Source organism: Cyclopterus lumpus, chromosome 9, assembly GCF_009769545.1.
Source record: "Cyclopterus lumpus isolate fCycLum1 chromosome 9, fCycLum1.pri, whole genome shotgun sequence".
In the NCBI taxonomy this organism is placed as follows: Eukaryota; Metazoa; Chordata; class Actinopteri; order Perciformes; family Cyclopteridae; genus Cyclopterus; species Cyclopterus lumpus.
Window position 1 is genome coordinate 18,287,529 of NC_046974.1, and position 15,809 is coordinate 18,303,337.

The following is a 15,809-nucleotide window of genomic DNA, read 5'->3' on the forward strand; positions in this document are numbered from 1 at the left end:
TTTTAGAATTATCAGAATATTATCTTTGCACATGTTTAATAGCTGCAATGAGTTGTTAAAAAACATATTTTTGTAACAACTCTTGTTATTATTCGGTAAACTTTGTCAGATATTCGCTTGACAAGGATGTAGTTGTGAATGATTCACATGACTTGAGAAATGTGCGCAACAAACATGTTGTCAGTCGGAAGGTAAGCTGTGAACACATCGGTGCGCTCTCCAGTTGGTCCCCCCTGCAACAGGCCACCAAAGACGAGAGTTCCGCAATGAAAGCAGGATGTTGTGGTGCAGACCAGAAAGCTCGGATAAGCTGGTCGGAGAGTTCCTTGGCACTGGACCCATAGTCAGGTAACACCTCTCCGCTGGCACGAGACACCTTCATGTTATTTATAGCGCACGGGGTCAGAGGTAAAGTGGGTCATGACGCCGCCGTAAGTTGGCCCCGAAGTGTAACATGCGCAGACAGGACGACCAACCGAGTCCGGTTTAACGTGACAAAACCTGCGGACGCAGATTCCGAGCAATGAGAGATGTCGTCAATATTTCAAGAGAACAACTGTTTTATTTATATAAATGAGGCGACATAGGACGCCGAGGGCAGCCTGAGCCGGTAAGTTAGCCTCGATGCTAAAGCTAGCTCCTGAGGAGGAGGCGTGAGAGCTAGTGAGCTAGTGGTGACACGCTGATGAAGTGGGGCTGCTTAGTGGCGTTACTTAACTACGAGATAACGTCGTTATAACGTAACTAACCAAATAAATACCATGTCAAGCTGAAGTACTGTGTGAGATGGAGTTCAGTTAGAAGAGGCTGTTTGTTTGAGCTGAAGATAAACGGCTCGGAGGTTAGTGGATCACATTATTAATGCATTTAGTTTGCATTACGTTACGTATTGTTTTCCCTGTGTCTTAAGGCGACAGAGTATGCAATCATGAGGCAAAATAAGAAAACGCAATGATGAGTATCCTCTAAAAGCCCCACACCCATTATCAACCCTCCTCCTCTATACTTCCCTGAGACAGATTGACAAACTCAATCAGCAGCAGTGAAACACAAAGTTACACCGAGCTGAAACTAATGTCGTCCAAGACAAGAGCCCTGCAACGAAACTGTCCCAGAGAGATGTTGACTGGAGGTTTTGTGCGTCAAAAAAACAAAACAAGATGCAATTCAACATCACCACAAACAACCACCTCCTAAATGACCATTAATTACGTTGCATCGACAACGCTCAGTGTTCAGGAGGCAGTAGGTATGAAAGAGTTTATTAAAGTATTGATTTTGGCTCACAAGACACTAAAAGTTCAACTTCAAGGTTTGGAGGTCTGTTGTCACAAATATATTCAGCTATATTTTTTTTGTAGAAATTTATTTTCTGTTGCGTGCCAGCGATTTTGCTGAATGCCGTGGCCTTCGTAATAAGTACACGTGTTCTGTTTGAGAGTCGCGAGCATCCAGACGTATATAAAAGAGAGAATGTTCTCAATGAAAGATTTATGAAACAGGAATTTGTCTTTGACATGAACATTAGCCATCTTCCTGACAGAAAATATGCTGCAGGCTACCATGTTGGTTTTTACTGCCAATTATCAACTTGTTGTCAATTATAGTGCCCAGTTACAATTGTAGGGCTCTGTGAATTGACAAATACAAATATCGATATCATTATTGTATTGTAATCAACACCAGTGATGAAACCGTATATATTTACCTCCCTCCATCATGTCTTGCTGCGTTACCTGTTGTTTGTATCCAGAGTGTTTTTTTTACTCCTCTCTATCCAAAGTCATCTGTTGTGCTTCAATAACACACATTGTCTTTTCAGAAACAAGATGATAAAAAACTGGGGCGTCATTGGTGGGATAGCTGCTGCGATTGCAGCTGGAGTTTATGTTCTGTGGGGTCCAATTACAGAGCAAAAGAAGAAAAAGAGAGGTAAGACTCAGTATGACAGTGTGATACACAGAATGTATGTTGGGAACTGGTAATTTACAGTAACTCCTGTTTTCTTTCAGGTATGGTTCCTGGTCTGTTGAATTTAGGCAACACCTGCTTCTTGAACTCTTTGCTTCAGGGTTTGGCAGCATGTCCATCCTTCATCAGGTGGCTGGAGATGTTTTCATGTTCCCCTATGATCCAGTCATGCAGGGACAACCAGATGTCCACAACACTGCTTCAGCTTCTCAATGGTATACAAAACTGTGATAAGTCACTAGAGCGTAGTGGACGTGCAGTGTATTTTTTTGACAAGAATGATGACAACTTCTTCTTCTGGTAGCTCTGTCCAGTGATCAGCCTGGGGAGGAAGATGTACTTGATGCCGGGTGCCTCCTGGATGTTCTCAGACTCTACCGGTGGCACATCAGTTCATTTGAAGAGCAGGTTAGGCATAAACACTATTGAATAGTATTTTTTGTTTATTTCTTGTTCGGTCCAGCGTTAAACTTGAGTCGTAAGAGTTGCCTGACTGTGTTGATGTATCCGCTCTCAGGATGCACATGAACTTTTTCATGTCCTTACATCTTCTCTGGAGGAGGAGCGGGATCGTCAACCCAAAGTCGCTCACTTGTTTGACATGCAGTCCCTCGAGGCAAGTTATCAACTCCCCAGTTGCATTGTTTCTAACACGGCACACACATTTGTCTGGCATGACGCCGCCTGCAGTATGCTCTGCAGTTCAGATCAGCACATTGGAGCGCATGAGCAATCTGGAGGGAAGTTTGTGCACCATTTTTAACCCAAACTCTTTTAAACACCTTTTTAAAATCAAGTCAATTTCAGTAGATGGTTAGATGTATACTTTTTTCATCCCCAGGTGGAAATTGTTGTAACAGCAGCAAGCAAGGTTACAGAGTAAACATAAAATATGAATATTAAGTATGAAAGAATGCACAATATATACAATCCAATGAAATAGCAGAGCGTGACATATAAATATGTATGGGAACTTTAGCCGGTGTTGTGGAAGTGTCAAAAATGACAAATCTTTTACTGTACTCAGTTATGTTGTATGTTTTTTGTTTTATACCAGAACCTTCCTGATCAAGTTGAGGAAACTATGACCTGCAGAAGTCGAGGTACGGAGACAAAGAAATTATGGAGACAAGATTATCAAAACAGGGGATTGTGTTTCATCTGTATTTATTTTGCTTTTTGCAGCCCCTCTTCATCCTATACCAAGTCCCTGGAAGTCTCAACATCCTTTTCATGGTCGTTTAACAAGCAATATGTCGTGCAAGCGCTGCGAACAACAAGTGAGTTTGTTTGTTATTGGTTTTGACAGGAAAGTGATAGCTTGTTATTTCATTTTGTACTTTTTTGAGGTGATTTATACATCTGCTTTGCTTTTGTTTAGAGTCCGGTGCGGTATGACTCATTTGAGAGCCTCTCCCTGTCCATCCCTTTACCTCAGTGGGTAAGCAAAAAGATTAAGAACATGTGAATATTTAAATGTATTATGCTAACCCTTCTGAATATTACATTTATGTTTCCTCAGGGGAGACTTATCTCGTTAGATCAGTGTCTTCAGCATTTTATCTCCTCTGAAACTATCAAAGAAGTGGAGTGTGAAAACTGCACCAAGGTACATTCACTGCAGTATCTGTATCGCCAAATTCTGGTCATCATTTTTGATTAAATATGTACATTTTTAATTAATTATTAAAAAAAACAATAGACAAAACTATCATCAAGTTACTTACATTCATATGACTGGTACATTTTACACCAGAAAGGCATTTGTGTTTTATTACAAAGACAATACTTGGCTGATTTTGTTTCATTTCTGTTTGGGATCATTTCACTTCAGCTTCAACAAGGCAACACAGTAAACGGGCAAGTTCTGGAAAGCCAGAGGACAACATTCATTAAACAGCTAAAACTGGGAAAGGTAAGTGTAATTTCTTCATTATTAGCTAATTGCCACAATGTTGCTCACTATGGAGAGAATAGGTTATCTGCTAAAGCTTGTCTGGAGAAACGTAGCGGTAACATTTTAGGAAGATCAGAACTTCCCCTTAATTCGTGATGGCAGATGTGATCAAATGTTATGTGTCTTGTTCTTTCACTGTCTAATATCTTCCTCCTTCTTCTAGCTCCCCCAATGCCTCTGTATCCATTTACAAAGACTGACGTGGTCCAGCGAAGGAACCCCCATCAAAAGACAAGAGCATGTGCAGTTTACAGAGCATCTATCGATGGACCGCTACAAACACAATGCTGCCACTCACAGAAGACAGCGAATCAAATGTGCTCCGATCCCCATAAAGGCAGAAAGTTCAGATGATTCAATGGAAAAGCTCTCTGCTAATGGCACTGGTGTGTGTTGTAAACTCCATAATATCACTCCTGGGTCACATTCAGTTTGTTTTTGTCATCATACATTCGTTTCATTTTGTTTTCCAGAAGCAGAGCATCGATACAACAACAACAAACCTTTTTCCAACGGAACATGTTCGTCGGTACTTCTTCAGTCTCCTGGCGTGAACCCCCAGCTCGGCCTCACATGTGACTACAGGTAAACGTCATGTCAAGGTGCAACGATACAAGGAACTTGTTTAAACGAAGCTATTCAGTGTTTTGGTGGAAATCAAAGCCATACCGATGTTGTTTGTTCTTTTATTTGGTACCATCTGTTCATCTGATCATACCGTCTTTCCTTCCAGGTCTACAGAGTACTTGTTCCAGCTCACGGCTGTGCTGGTCCATCACGGTGACATGCACTCAGGACATTTCGTCACGTACCGCCGCAGCCCTTCCTCACCTCGCACCTCTTCACCCATTAGCTCCCAGTGGCTTTGGGTGTCAGACGACTCTGTACGAAAAGCCAGCCAGCATGAGGTGCTGTCTTGCAACGCCTACATGCTCTTCTACGAGAGAGTCCGGAGAGTGAGCCTGGCTCTGCACTCAGAGGAGTGAGCTGAAGCTCGCGACCTCACAGCCTGACTGACTTCTGCCTTTCCAGTCAAATTGTCACCGCTGAATGTTCCAGTTACAACACGGATACCAGCAGGTGGATTCTGACTTTGTGACAATGAGACCAGAGAGGAAATCCAGCCCAGAGTTACTGGAAAGATGATTTTGCAACCGGTTGGAGGTCATTGAATGATGTAATAAATCCACTTTGCCTGCTTCTCTGATTCGGAGTAGAAGATTCTCAATCCCAAAGATTATGGACCTGCAAGATTTTTAGTCAAATATCTTTGATCAAGTACTCAATTTTTCTTTGACACGTGTAACCATTTCTGTCATGCAACAATTTGGCTACTACAGGACAAAAAAAACCAGGAACACTTAACAAAATAGCGTATTCTGTGTTCAAGTTTACTAAACTCTGTGACATTTTCACGATACTCTAGATTTTGGTGTTAAATTTAAACGCAATATACTTTAAGGGGTTACTGTTGTTTTATAGCTGACTATGAATTCTTGGAGATGTTAGAAGTTGTTTCATATTATGAAGTCAAATAGGTCGAACATGTCCCCCCTGCTTCTGGTTCTCTATTGTTTAATCTAATTTGCCTAATAATTTCCAGCAGTGTATGGATTGAATGTTTCAAGAGGCCAACAATCATTTCACTGTCGTGATTTGCAGAGTTGAGGTTAAAGTGCCATGTTGTATTTAATGCTCGAGATTTATGAACACGTATGTGTGCAACAACTGATCCGATGTGATGGTGTTGATGTTCAACAGAGTAACAATGATCAGCCCTCAGTAAATAAAGCCAAGTTATTCTGAATATTTTTAATTCTGTGTAGCTGCCGTTGCTCCTACCAAACCAACTAAATTGAGAAATGGCCCGGTGCAAAACTCCTTAACGTTTGCGATTTGCACTAATGTATATTCATGTGAGATAGTGTGTATTTTTGTGCAATCTGTAAAGCTGATTGTTTTCAGGTATTAAAAAATAAAATAAACTAGAGCAAGAGTAATTATTTGGTACTTTTGAGATGATAGAAGATCAAGCAAAGACTTCCTGAATCTCCGTAAGCTGGTAAAGCGTGCAGCCTTTATTGAGGGGTTTCAAACTAATTATTGTTTCTATAGAGATGAAAAGGTCTTTTTTTTCACAAGAATGAATAATAAACATGTAAAGGGGTAAATGCTCGTTAGTGCCAGAGGCTACAGCTAAATCATCTTTTGGTTTAACATTTCTAACTGGCCACAGCCAAGGATTAATAGGTCAGCAGTTATTTTAAACCCATCTGAAGAATGTCAGTCTACACATACATTGACTATAATAAAAAGAGAGTTGCCATCAGCGCAGAGTGCCCCATTGCTCCGCTCAAGTACACGAAGAGTACCATTCAGTGCAACACACAATGCGAAATGCCTCCCTAGTCTGCACTCAAGAGTCTGTAATTTTTCAGGGAGACTGAATTTTCGAGTTTATGGTTTCTTCAGGGACATTGCCAGCTGCATCACAAAACGTAACCTCGTGAAAGTAGCTGAAATGGTGTGAATCAGAAGTTTGGACCCATGTCATTTTAAACATGTCATTTAAACCACTGATTCACTATAACATGTGCTCATTCTCCTGAGTCACAGTTGACAGTCCTCACTTATTTCACCCTGTGCTGTCATTTATTTGCCCAGATTCAACTGCTACATGAACAAATGCATTTTCAAATTTGTGATATTTATCCATGTGTCCAAGGACAGCAACAGGTTCGTCCTCCGTTTCATCCAAAATGTTGGACCCCACAGTCAAAAGGCTTCTTGAGCGCTGGCCCCAAAGGCCTGGGTGATAATGCTCACTTGGTCATTTCTTTCTGTCCATTATGCGTCTGAAGGTGAGGTTGATACGAGGCATGGACATCTTCTTACGCACAGGGAGGCTGTGGTACCAGAAAGTGTTGGTCGGGGAGTTCATGAGGAGCAAGCTTCCATGAGCGAGCTGCAGCTTCACGGGGTTGATCTGTCGGCAGCTGTGTTTCCCCCGAGCGTCTCTGTGGCGAAAGATAAAGTCTCGTGCTGCTCCCAGAGAGACGGAGGCGATGGGACAGAGGGGGTCCAGCTCCTTCTCGTCGTCACGATGCTCACCCATGTGATCCTGCCCATCTTTGTACCTGGTGGAGAGGAGACCACTTTCAGCAGCGAGACCAATATCAAACTGTGATCTTAAAACTTATATTCAGGAATGTCTCACCTGTTAACCAGAACAAAGTTAAACGTGTGTCCAGTTGTTTTCGTGACAACATCCCGAATATATTCCAAGGTTGGAGTCCACGGGCAGGCTAAACGTGTCACTCCAGAATACGTGTAGGTTAGACCTGCATCTCCATAAGTGGCCTGCTTTCTCGGTATACTGTGCACTTTTCCAAACACCTGGACCGTTGCTTCTTCCCCTGGAACAAAAACATCCACGATCAATCAACAACTCTGCAACATCTGGTCCTAACTTTACAGAAGAAGGGTTGATGATGTACCTGTTGAGTACACCACCTCCTCCTCCAGCTGTTTAAAAAGGTGGTCTGCTTCCTCTTTGGAGAGCAGCAGCGCATAGTCACAGTCTAGTCCCTCTGACTCTATTTTCTGCCAAGGAACAGGATGAGAGAACTCGTCTTCCTCATCGTCCTCCTGCTGCTTCATCCTCTCATCACTCTCCAGTTTGATCCTCTTCTGTGGACATCTGGCTTTGTTATTGCAGGAGAGTTTATTCACAAACTTTCCATTTCAGTAACCTGTTGTCTGTGGGACTCTGTGGATCCTTAATTTTAGGATTTTTAAAGACCTGGGTGATGCAAACAAGGTGGAACATGAACCCCGATTTTGTAAATAAATGTGGGAAAATAAATCTTCTGTCTGGATCTGCACACAATTATTATTATTATTACACCATATTAAAATATAAATAAAAAGGCAGGGCTGCAACATTTTTTCAATGTTCATTTTTAATCTGTTAACTTTTTCCACAATTAATCGCTTTGCCAATCAAATGTAGAAAAATAGTGAAAATGCCGATCACATTTTCCCTGAGCACGAGGTATTCAATAGTAAAAACAGTTCAACGTATTCAATATCATGTAAAACATATACAATGTTGCAAATCCTCATATTCAGGAACATTTAAGAAAAGGAGAAAAATAATTTGGGGGGTATTTCTGCTTTCAAAATGTATTTATTTTCAAAATAGTCGACGCTTAATTTCCGTCCAATGACTAAGTTGACATGACCCCGTTAAACAATACAGTATCCCACCATGAAGAGCTCCGTGTCTCCTAAATGTGTGCTGCAGAGTTAAAGCTCCCGTTTGCAACGCTTCGTCTTGAACGGCTCATCAACAGCGCAGCTCGTCGTCTGATTCGTCACTTCTTTCGGGCGCGAATACTTCAATGCCAGTCAGAGAGTTTGTGTCTCGTGAGGGGAGCACTGCGCGCGCGCCTTAGCTAATAACTCAATGCATTAATATAATTAGTTTACAGCAGCTTGCCGCCGAGGAGTTTTGCAAGAAAATGATTGGACAAAAAACTATTAACTCGTTTTTTTCGCCTGTGTCGAAGAAGAGACTTTCTAAGGACGTCAATGAAGCCGAGGTGGACGCCGAGGAACCGGTGAGCGCCCCCTCTGTTAGCTCACATTAAACACGTGTCTCCTTGTGGCCTTATCACGTGACGTTAATAGTCTCTAAACACCACCTGCAGTGTACTTAGAGGACTATTTAGGACGCGGTTGGGTTTGTCGTTTCCCGCAACATGTGTAGCGGCTCCAAGCTGCGTTCACGAGCACCGCGGTGTTCTCTGTTGTTGTCAAAGGCTACCGCAGCGCGAGCATGTACATACGTCACTGTAGACGGTTTCTAACGCCAGTTGCTCGCTACTCACCAGCTGTGTGTTTTGTTGAAAATGCTTCAATTGTGCAGAAGAAGCTGAAGTCCTCGGCGGTGGAGCCGACGCCTGCTGCTCTCTCCCCGGAGCAGAGAGACAGGATCGCCCGCAACAAGGAAGCAGCGCTGGAGAAACTCTCTTCTGCACAAGCACCTCCGGGGTTTGGGGGAAGCTGGAGGGAGGGACTGTCGGAGCAATTTGGAAAACCCTACTTTAAACGAGTGAGTGAGGGGGAGAGAAAGCCGTCACGATGCACACGGTGTCTCGGTGGTTGTGAACAGTTTTTAAAACAGTGTCACATCTCTGCCGCAGTTGATGACTTTCGTCTCTGAAGAGCGGAAACGATACACGGTGTACCCACCTGCTGAAGACGTCTTTACCTGGACCCAGACGTGTGACATCCGAGATGTAAGTTTATCTGCGGGGGCACTTTCAGTGACCTGTGGTTTTGTGTCTGACACGCAACATACAGCATTTAATATTGAAAGAAACACGCAAACACATGTTAGAGCCTGCTATGCGCTAAACAGACAGCAAGCCGCCTACGTGTGTGTGTGCGCGTGCGTCACTTTAAATTATGTCTATTCCCTCTAATTGCAGGTCAAAGTGGTGATTCTTGGCCAGGATCCATATCACGGTCCTAACCAAGCCCATGGATTGTGCTTTAGTGTCAAAAGACCAGTGCGTCCTCCGCCCAGGTTAAAACTATTTCAGTATCTCTGCCTGTGAGCTTGTCCAACTTTAAATCGGATAGATGTTGTGCCCTCTTTTGGACACATTTATCACACCTGTGATTCTTTTCTAGTTTGGAGAACATGTACAAAGAACTGGTGTCGGACATTGAAGGCTTTCAGCACCCAGGACACGGAGATCTGACTGCATGGTCCAAACAAGGTATTTTAATAATACGTTTACACTGTGTTGCACAACAAGAGAGCGTGTTGGTCTTTATCTCACCTGCCTCCATCTGTCACCTCGTCCTTCAGGTGTGCTGTTGCTCAACGCTGTGTTGACGGTCCGAGGGCACCAGGCCAACTCTCACAAAGACAAAGGCTGGGAGACCTTCACTGACGCTGTGGTCCAGTGGCTCAGCAACAACCTGGAAGGCCTCGTCTTCATGCTTTGGGGAGCATACGCTCAGAAGAAGGGAGCTGCTATTGACAGGGTGGGTCTCTGCTGTTGTTTTCAACTAACACCTTTTTATAAGCTTCATGAATCTAAGTTTCTGTTCTCTCCGTTTGTAGAAACGCCACCACATCCTGCAGGCTGTGCATCCTTCTCCCTTGTCTTGTCATAGAGGATTTTTTGGATGCAAGCATTTCTCAAAGGCCAACGAGCTGCTAAAGAAATCCGGAAAGTCTCCCATAAACTGGACAGAACTTTAGGATTGTATTCATATTTTCTTACATGTATGTTGGTCACCTACAAACTAAAACCCACCTATAAGCTTTCACAGTTCAGCAAACAGCATGTGCAGATTTCTTTATGACATAGTTGTCAGTTTATACTGCTATGTTTTCTGCTACAGTTTTCTTGAATGTCTTTTCTAAAACTGTTTGTTAAACATTGTAAATATTTTTTTATTTAAAAAAAAAAAAAAAAAAACTTTCTATTGAAATATTTGTTCTATTAAAGTGGTTCCAACAAGTTGTTTCATATTAATGTCTCTAAATGTGCTCACAGCAGTCTAATCTAAAATGGGCTCACTTCCTCAGATGTAGGAGGTGCTGTCCATGTTCCCCTGCAGTGTCAGGACCACTTTGTCTAAGAGCACCAAACGATTTTTGCACACACAAAAATGTGTTTTAAAGGCACAAGGAGTTCCCAAGTTGGTGAATGTGCTGTGGGTGTAGTATTTCCAGAGAGAAACAAACTAAAAGATGTAATTATTGTATTGCTCTTAGCCTTTCACACAGTTTCACTTATAACGATGGCTGCACTCTATTTGGGTGGCAGATCAAGTTTCTGTTGTATTTGACGTGAGTAGTTTAACACGGGGTCAATTCTAAATGTTAAATGAAATGTTTTTGACAAGAGAACGGGTCAGCTCAGTCACACATAAGATGACAGTGAAGGAAGTGGTTATTAATGTTATTAGTCTCAGTGCAACTCCTGCTAGAAAAGTAAACATGTCTGCCATTAAACACGTGTTGTCATTTAGTTAGTCACTGTGTGATGCGATCGGCAGGGGCCAGAATAGTTGTAATAGGAAGACGCATACTTTCACAAGCATGTGACCACGCTTTGCACTAAATGATATTCTTCAACCGAAAAACTTCGTCAACTGTTTTGTGACGTCGCCCTGGAGGCGTGGCTCCGCCAGTGACGCGACGCTGGTAGCAGGAAGAAGCAGCTTCTTTTCAACTTCGCTGCCCCGAGCTGTCAGTGCTGTTAGTCTTGCGGTGGTAATGTTTGTACAGTTAGATAACTGACAATGCACGTGGAAAGCCTGCCGGTCCGGAATGCGCCCATTTATGTCCGTTTACTCCAACAATATCTGGTTCTTCTGAAGAAATACCCCATCCTCACTAAGTCTGTAACGAGGTCTGTAGCGTCGCGTATTCACTGACTGCAAGTAGTTGTTGTTCTGCAGCCTGGTGCTTGAGTTGTGTTGTTGACGGTCATACATGACGTGCTCTCATTTACTGAAGGACTGACTAAGTCCAAATGAAGTTTATTAACTTACAGTCTCTACATGGTAACTCATATCTCCATTTGTTGTCAGTTCTTACTTCAAAGTTTGTCTAATAGGCCGCTTTGTTTGCAGTGACCAGAGGCTGCCCTTTAGTGTCAGCGCTCTGGCTTCAGCCAATCAGCATCCGCCTGTAAAACCTCCCCTGACAATGACTTGTATTGAGCACTTTGTCACGAATGTACCTGTTGCACATTGATAGTCGTGTTTGTTGTGTGTCCTTGTTATTTCCAGTGGCGTCCTCACAGCTTTAGGAAATCTTCTGTCTCAGATTTTGGAGGCCAAAAAAAAAAAAGCCACCGATGGAGCCCAGGTTAGCCTGATTGACCCGGCTGGAGCTGCACGCTACGCCATTTATGGGTGAGACTAAATACAGAAACATAATTGGGGGTTTGAAATGCAATGTGCTGGATTTGGTAAAATGTATAAAATACATACATTTGTGCAGTAATATTATTCCTGGCTGTCTATTTCAGGTTGGTTATTACAGGACCGGTGAGCCATTACTTTTATCAGCTGATGGAAGTGTGGATGCCCAGCACAGACCCACTCTGCATAGTTAAACGTCTGCTCCTGGACCGGCTGGTTTTTGCCCCAGGCTTTCTGCTGATTTTCTACTTTGTGATGAACGTCTTAGAGGTAGGTCATCTGTCCACGTCATCTCATTGAAGGGGCACTCCAGCAATTTGATAATGCCCTGGCATAAAGTTTATGTTATTGCAAGAGACATAAACAAATAAAAAAGATTTGTGAAATTGGGCAGCATACATGTAAATATAGAATCATCCCAATCTGTATGCAGGCTAAAGGATGGAGAGACTTTGAAAAGAAGATGAGAGGAAGTTACTGGACTGCTTTAAAGATGAATTGGAAAGTGTGGACTCCCTTCCAGTTCATCAATATCAACTTTGTGCCTGTTCAGGTATGTATTTCACTGGCATCCCGTCATTGAACAAATGAGTCACATAGTGACACTACCTAATGATTAACCAACTCTATTCCTGTTTCTGTTTTTGCTGACAGTTCAGAGTGCTGTTTGCCAACACCGTCGCCTTATTTTGGTACGCCTACCTCGCATCTGTGAGGAAATGAAGCCTCTCTCAAATTCTTCACTGAAAATGAATCAAGAGGAAACTTCTTCTTCGGCATCTGGCTGTTTACTGTACTGTTTATATACTGGACGATAATTCTCACATACAGTATTATTAATTATGTTGAGTTTAAGCCACTATAACATGCTCTGTTTAATACACGACTGTTTGTAAATACAGAGGATACTACATTTATTTGTTACAGGCACTAACGAAATTGTGTAAAATGTAATAGTACACATTGAATTCTATGATTGAGAAAGTCTTAATAACTGGAATAATGTACAGTTCAAAACAAGGCTTCATTGCACCATTCTGGTTCCTTCTGGTTCCTTCTGGTTCTGGTCTGTACAGGGTGTAAGCTCCACCCCTTAAGAGGAAATGATAAGCCCACAGGAAATGTGAGGAGACAGCCACATTGACATTTGTAAAGTTATTTTTATTTGTTTTTAACAGGGTACAGTTAATATAAACCTGTGTTGTGTGTTTATAACAAATCTGTAGTGACAAAGCCAAATAACAAATTTATCCTGTTTTTAAGATGTTATGGAATGCACCAGCTTACATGAGGAATGCAATACTTGGTCCGAATGAAAATAAACAATAAAGAAAGAAAAATAGGCATTTGAAACTTGTGATTAAATAAAATAAAATAAAGGAATGTTAAGAAAATAAAATATATGAACCAGGATGTCCTCAGCCTCCTCTCAGGCGGAGAGACAGGTCGATGGTGCTCATCGCTTTGACGTTGTAGTCCGAGAGTTTATGATGAGCCTCCATCTCTCGGCTCTGGTAGATGAGCCTCTGCTGGCTCTCCGGGACCCCCTCTCTGCTCTGGACCCGGCTCTTGAAGTGGCCCACAGTCTCCTCGGGTGTGATGTCGTAGGTGCTCATCTTGCCCTTTTCGTTTTTGAGGAACACCTGCACGGTCGCCGGCTGCGTCACCAGCAGCGACACCGTGGCGCCGGGCTGCAGGCCGTAGTGGCTGATGGTCTGGGAGTCGTCGCTGAGTTGAGTGTTCATGCCGTTTTTAAAAAACAGCTTCTGCGTCTCACAGCGAACTCCGAGCACCTGCTGGATCTTCATCTTCAGAGATCCCACTGTGTCATGGGGGTCCACACTCAGGTGGTGGGAGTTCCCGTCCAGCATACTGATGGTTATGTCCATGATGAAAGACCTGAAACATCATTGAATACATAAATAAGTCGAGTAGAAAACACAATTTCAGTGCCTCGGTGTGTTTCATTTCAGAGTTGACAAAGACAGATTCTCACCTTGTGCTCGGGACAGCTTCAAGTCTTCAGACGATGCTCAGGAGCCGCTGTCAGGTTTCTGCTCTTCACAGTTGTCTGCCTCAGCTGAGCGACACCCTCCCCTTTCCCTCTGAGTCGTTTTCCCTTCCCCAATAACTTTCGGTTTCTATTCTCCAAACATGACTCCGCTGTATCGTTTCCATCACAACAGACTCATGAGTTCAAGTCTTGGCAGTCTAGGAGAGGCCATATCATTTCTGATGTTACCTGACAAACACGTCATCGTCTATTCTAAACCACGAATGTCACATGATATCACATTTTTATGGAAACAAAACAAGACAGACAGTAGGAATTTAATTTTTATTTAAGTGAAACAAAGCTAGAAAGAAAACTGGACACACTCTCAAGATCACAATGTAAATAATAAATTAAAACAATGTACTGCCATTACAGGGAATCCCCTCATATCAAAAGGTTGTCAACACACTGCGCACACTTTTAAAACAATGATACTGAAACTAAAACAAGACGTATCAATACTGCATCTGTCAAATGAAACTGAAAAAGAACAAAAATAAAGCAGTATTTAGTTTACACAAATGTGTTATAAACGTCATAATTCTGAGTGTTTCATCATGGTGGCCCTCTCCTCCCTCATCGGAAGAGGGATATTTCCTACAATGAGAAAAATAAACTAGTTAAGGATATTCACATTTAAAAACAGGATGAAAAAGGGACACCATCATTTAATATGAGATTATATTCAACTTGCTCACTGCAAAGTAATGAACAGCATATATATAAAATAGTAATGTGTAGATATGAAAACACTAATATATGTACAGCATGAGGAGTTATGAACATAAACAGGAGTTGTCGAATTATAAAGTGCAGGTAGAAGTACAGACAGCAGTACACATATGAATAAACTAAAAGGTGAGATATACAGTGAAGACGGTATACATGGGAGGGGCATATATAGACTACAGGTAAGTGTGTGTAAGTCAGCGGGCAAAGAGGTGGGGAAATCAAGCAAGGCCAGTTGCTCCAATTGGTCCACCAGATCAGCCGGGAGATGGGCAGGCTGCAACATCAAGAGAGAGCTTAGCAATGTACGCGTGGCAGTTTATTTTCACCGTTGCTTGAGCGTGTCAAACAGAAGGTTGCGTAGGACCGGGGTGATGTGTTCATAGCGGCGGGTGGAGGTGAACAGGCGAGCAGCAGAGTTCTGAACATACTGAAGTTTATTGAGGATTTTGTTGGGAGAGCCAAAGAGGATGCTGTTGCAGTAGTCAAGTCTGGAGGTTATGAGGGCATGCATGAGAATTTCAGTGGTGGCAGAGATCAGGGAGGGCCGTAGGCGTGCAATGTTCCTGAAGTGAAAGAAGGCAGTTTTGGTGATGTGGTTGGCGTGGGGTAGGAAAGAGAAGGTGGGGTCGAGGATGATACCGAGGTTGCGAGCCTGGGTAGAGGGGGTGACGATGGCGCCATCTATATCGAGAGAGAAGGTCTGCGCTGAGCGGGTAAGGGAGTTGGGGCCAATGATTGTATATCAGTGAGACAGGTAGTGAGAGTGGAGTGGGTGACTGAGGTGATGGTCTTGCAGGAAAAGTAGAGTTGGGTGTCATCAGCGTAGCAGTGGAAGTCGAGACCATGGCGACGGATGATTTGTCTAAGGGGACGGATGTAAATGATGAAGAGGAGGGGACCAAGCACAGAACCTTGGGGGACACCGTGGGTGACTGGGGAGGTGGAGGATTTACAGTTGTTTATGGCAATGAATTGATGTCGGTCTGAGAGATATGAGGTGAACCAGGAAAGGGCCATGTCAGTTATGCCAAGAGAGTACTAGAGACGTGAGAGGAGGATGGAGTGGTTTATAGTGTCCAAGGCAGCACTGAGGTCAAGGAGGATGATGATGGTGAGGAAGCCAGACCAGAGGACAGT

The 15,809-nt window shown here is 43.0% G+C and overlaps 5 protein-coding genes across 6 annotated transcripts; 3 read left to right on the forward strand and 2 right to left on the reverse strand.

Annotated features, from left to right (window-relative positions):
* Window positions 1-227: 227 nt before the first annotated feature.
* Window positions 228-5,926, forward strand: usp30 (ubiquitin specific peptidase 30). 2 transcript variants are annotated; one of them, XM_034541813.1, is made up of 13 exons: window positions 228-348; window positions 1,823-1,932; window positions 2,013-2,186; window positions 2,276-2,379; window positions 2,489-2,587; window positions 3,029-3,074; window positions 3,157-3,251; window positions 3,353-3,412; window positions 3,494-3,580; window positions 3,806-3,886; window positions 4,092-4,314; window positions 4,402-4,513; window positions 4,662-5,926. In XM_034541813.1, the coding sequence occupies exons 1-13, from the start codon at window positions 278-280 to the stop codon at window positions 4,912-4,914; spliced, it is 1,515 nt and encodes a 504-aa protein (XP_034397704.1). In that variant the 5' UTR covers window positions 228-277; the 3' UTR covers window positions 4,915-5,926. The 2 variants fall into 2 exon arrangements, with proteins under 2 accessions (XP_034397704.1, XP_034397705.1); XM_034541814.1 differs by lacking the exon at window positions 228-348 and adding an exon at window positions 391-610 and having other exon boundaries at window positions 4,662-5,911.
* Window positions 5,927-5,983: 57 nt separating this feature from the next.
* alkbh2 (alkB homolog 2, alpha-ketoglutarate dependent dioxygenase) lies at window positions 5,984-8,916 on the reverse strand. Its single transcript, XM_034541816.1, has 4 exons — window positions 8,821-8,916; window positions 7,426-7,632; window positions 7,146-7,344; window positions 5,984-7,065 (listed from the first exon to the last, which is right to left on the reverse strand). The coding sequence occupies exons 2-4, from the start codon at window positions 7,586-7,588 to the stop codon at window positions 6,759-6,761; spliced, it is 669 nt and encodes a 222-aa protein (XP_034397707.1). The 5' UTR covers window positions 7,589-7,632; window positions 8,821-8,916; the 3' UTR covers window positions 5,984-6,758.
* unga (uracil DNA glycosylase a) lies at window positions 8,292-10,470 on the forward strand. Its single transcript, XM_034541815.1, has 7 exons — window positions 8,292-8,550; window positions 8,859-9,044; window positions 9,136-9,231; window positions 9,424-9,521; window positions 9,629-9,717; window positions 9,810-9,988; window positions 10,068-10,470. The coding sequence occupies exons 1-7, from the start codon at window positions 8,452-8,454 to the stop codon at window positions 10,206-10,208; spliced, it is 888 nt and encodes a 295-aa protein (XP_034397706.1). The 5' UTR covers window positions 8,292-8,451; the 3' UTR covers window positions 10,209-10,470.
* Window positions 10,471-11,147: 677 nt separating this feature from the next.
* On the forward strand, window positions 11,148-13,246 carry pxmp2 (peroxisomal membrane protein 2). The gene is made up of 5 exons (XM_034542427.1): window positions 11,148-11,367; window positions 11,750-11,875; window positions 11,992-12,154; window positions 12,318-12,437; window positions 12,539-13,246. Exons 1-5 carry the CDS (start codon window positions 11,258-11,260, stop codon window positions 12,605-12,607), a joined length of 588 nt encoding a protein of 195 aa, XP_034398318.1. The 5' UTR covers window positions 11,148-11,257; the 3' UTR covers window positions 12,608-13,246.
* LOC117736835 (polyubiquitin-like) lies at window positions 13,025-13,961 on the reverse strand. The gene is made up of 2 exons (XM_034542429.1): window positions 13,881-13,961; window positions 13,025-13,783 (listed from the first exon to the last, which is right to left on the reverse strand). Exon 2 carries the CDS (start codon window positions 13,771-13,773, stop codon window positions 13,303-13,305), a length of 471 nt encoding a protein of 156 aa, XP_034398320.1. The 5' UTR covers window positions 13,774-13,783; window positions 13,881-13,961; the 3' UTR covers window positions 13,025-13,302.
* Window positions 13,962-15,809: the final 1,848 nt, after the last annotated feature.

Coding starts and splice junctions, on each gene's coding strand:
- usp30 (XM_034541813.1), top strand. CDS start 278: ATGTTGTGGTGCAGACCAGAAAGCTCGGATAAGCTGGTCGGAGAGTTC. Junction 2,380..2,488: donor TCAGTTCATTTGAAGAGCAG/GTTAGGCATAAA, acceptor ATCCGCTCTCAG/GATGCACATGAACTTTTTCA. Junction 2,588..3,028: donor TTGACATGCAGTCCCTCGAG/GCAAGTTATCAA, acceptor GTTTTATACCAG/AACCTTCCTGATCAAGTTGA.
- alkbh2 (XM_034541816.1), bottom strand. CDS start 7,588: ATGAAGCAGCAGGAGGACGATGAGGAAGACGAGTTCTCTCATCCTGTT. Junction 7,345..7,425: donor GGAGGTGGTGTACTCAACAG/GTACATCATCAA, acceptor TTTTTGTTCCAG/GGGAAGAAGCAACGGTCCAG. Junction 7,066..7,145: donor AACTTTGTTCTGGTTAACAG/GTGAGACATTCC, acceptor CCTCTCCACCAG/GTACAAAGATGGGCAGGATC.
- unga (XM_034541815.1), top strand. CDS start 8,452: ATGATTGGACAAAAAACTATTAACTCGTTTTTTTCGCCTGTGTCGAAG. Junction 9,232..9,423: donor AGACGTGTGACATCCGAGAT/GTAAGTTTATCT, acceptor CTCTAATTGCAG/GTCAAAGTGGTGATTCTTGG. Junction 9,989..10,067: donor AGGGAGCTGCTATTGACAGG/GTGGGTCTCTGC, acceptor CTCCGTTTGTAG/AAACGCCACCACATCCTGCA.
- pxmp2 (XM_034542427.1), top strand. CDS start 11,258: ATGCACGTGGAAAGCCTGCCGGTCCGGAATGCGCCCATTTATGTCCGT. Junction 12,155..12,317: donor TTGTGATGAACGTCTTAGAG/GTAGGTCATCTG, acceptor ATCTGTATGCAG/GCTAAAGGATGGAGAGACTT. Junction 12,438..12,538: donor TCAACTTTGTGCCTGTTCAG/GTATGTATTTCA, acceptor TTTTGCTGACAG/TTCAGAGTGCTGTTTGCCAA.
- LOC117736835 (XM_034542429.1), bottom strand. CDS start 13,773: ATGGACATAACCATCAGTATGCTGGACGGGAACTCCCACCACCTGAGT.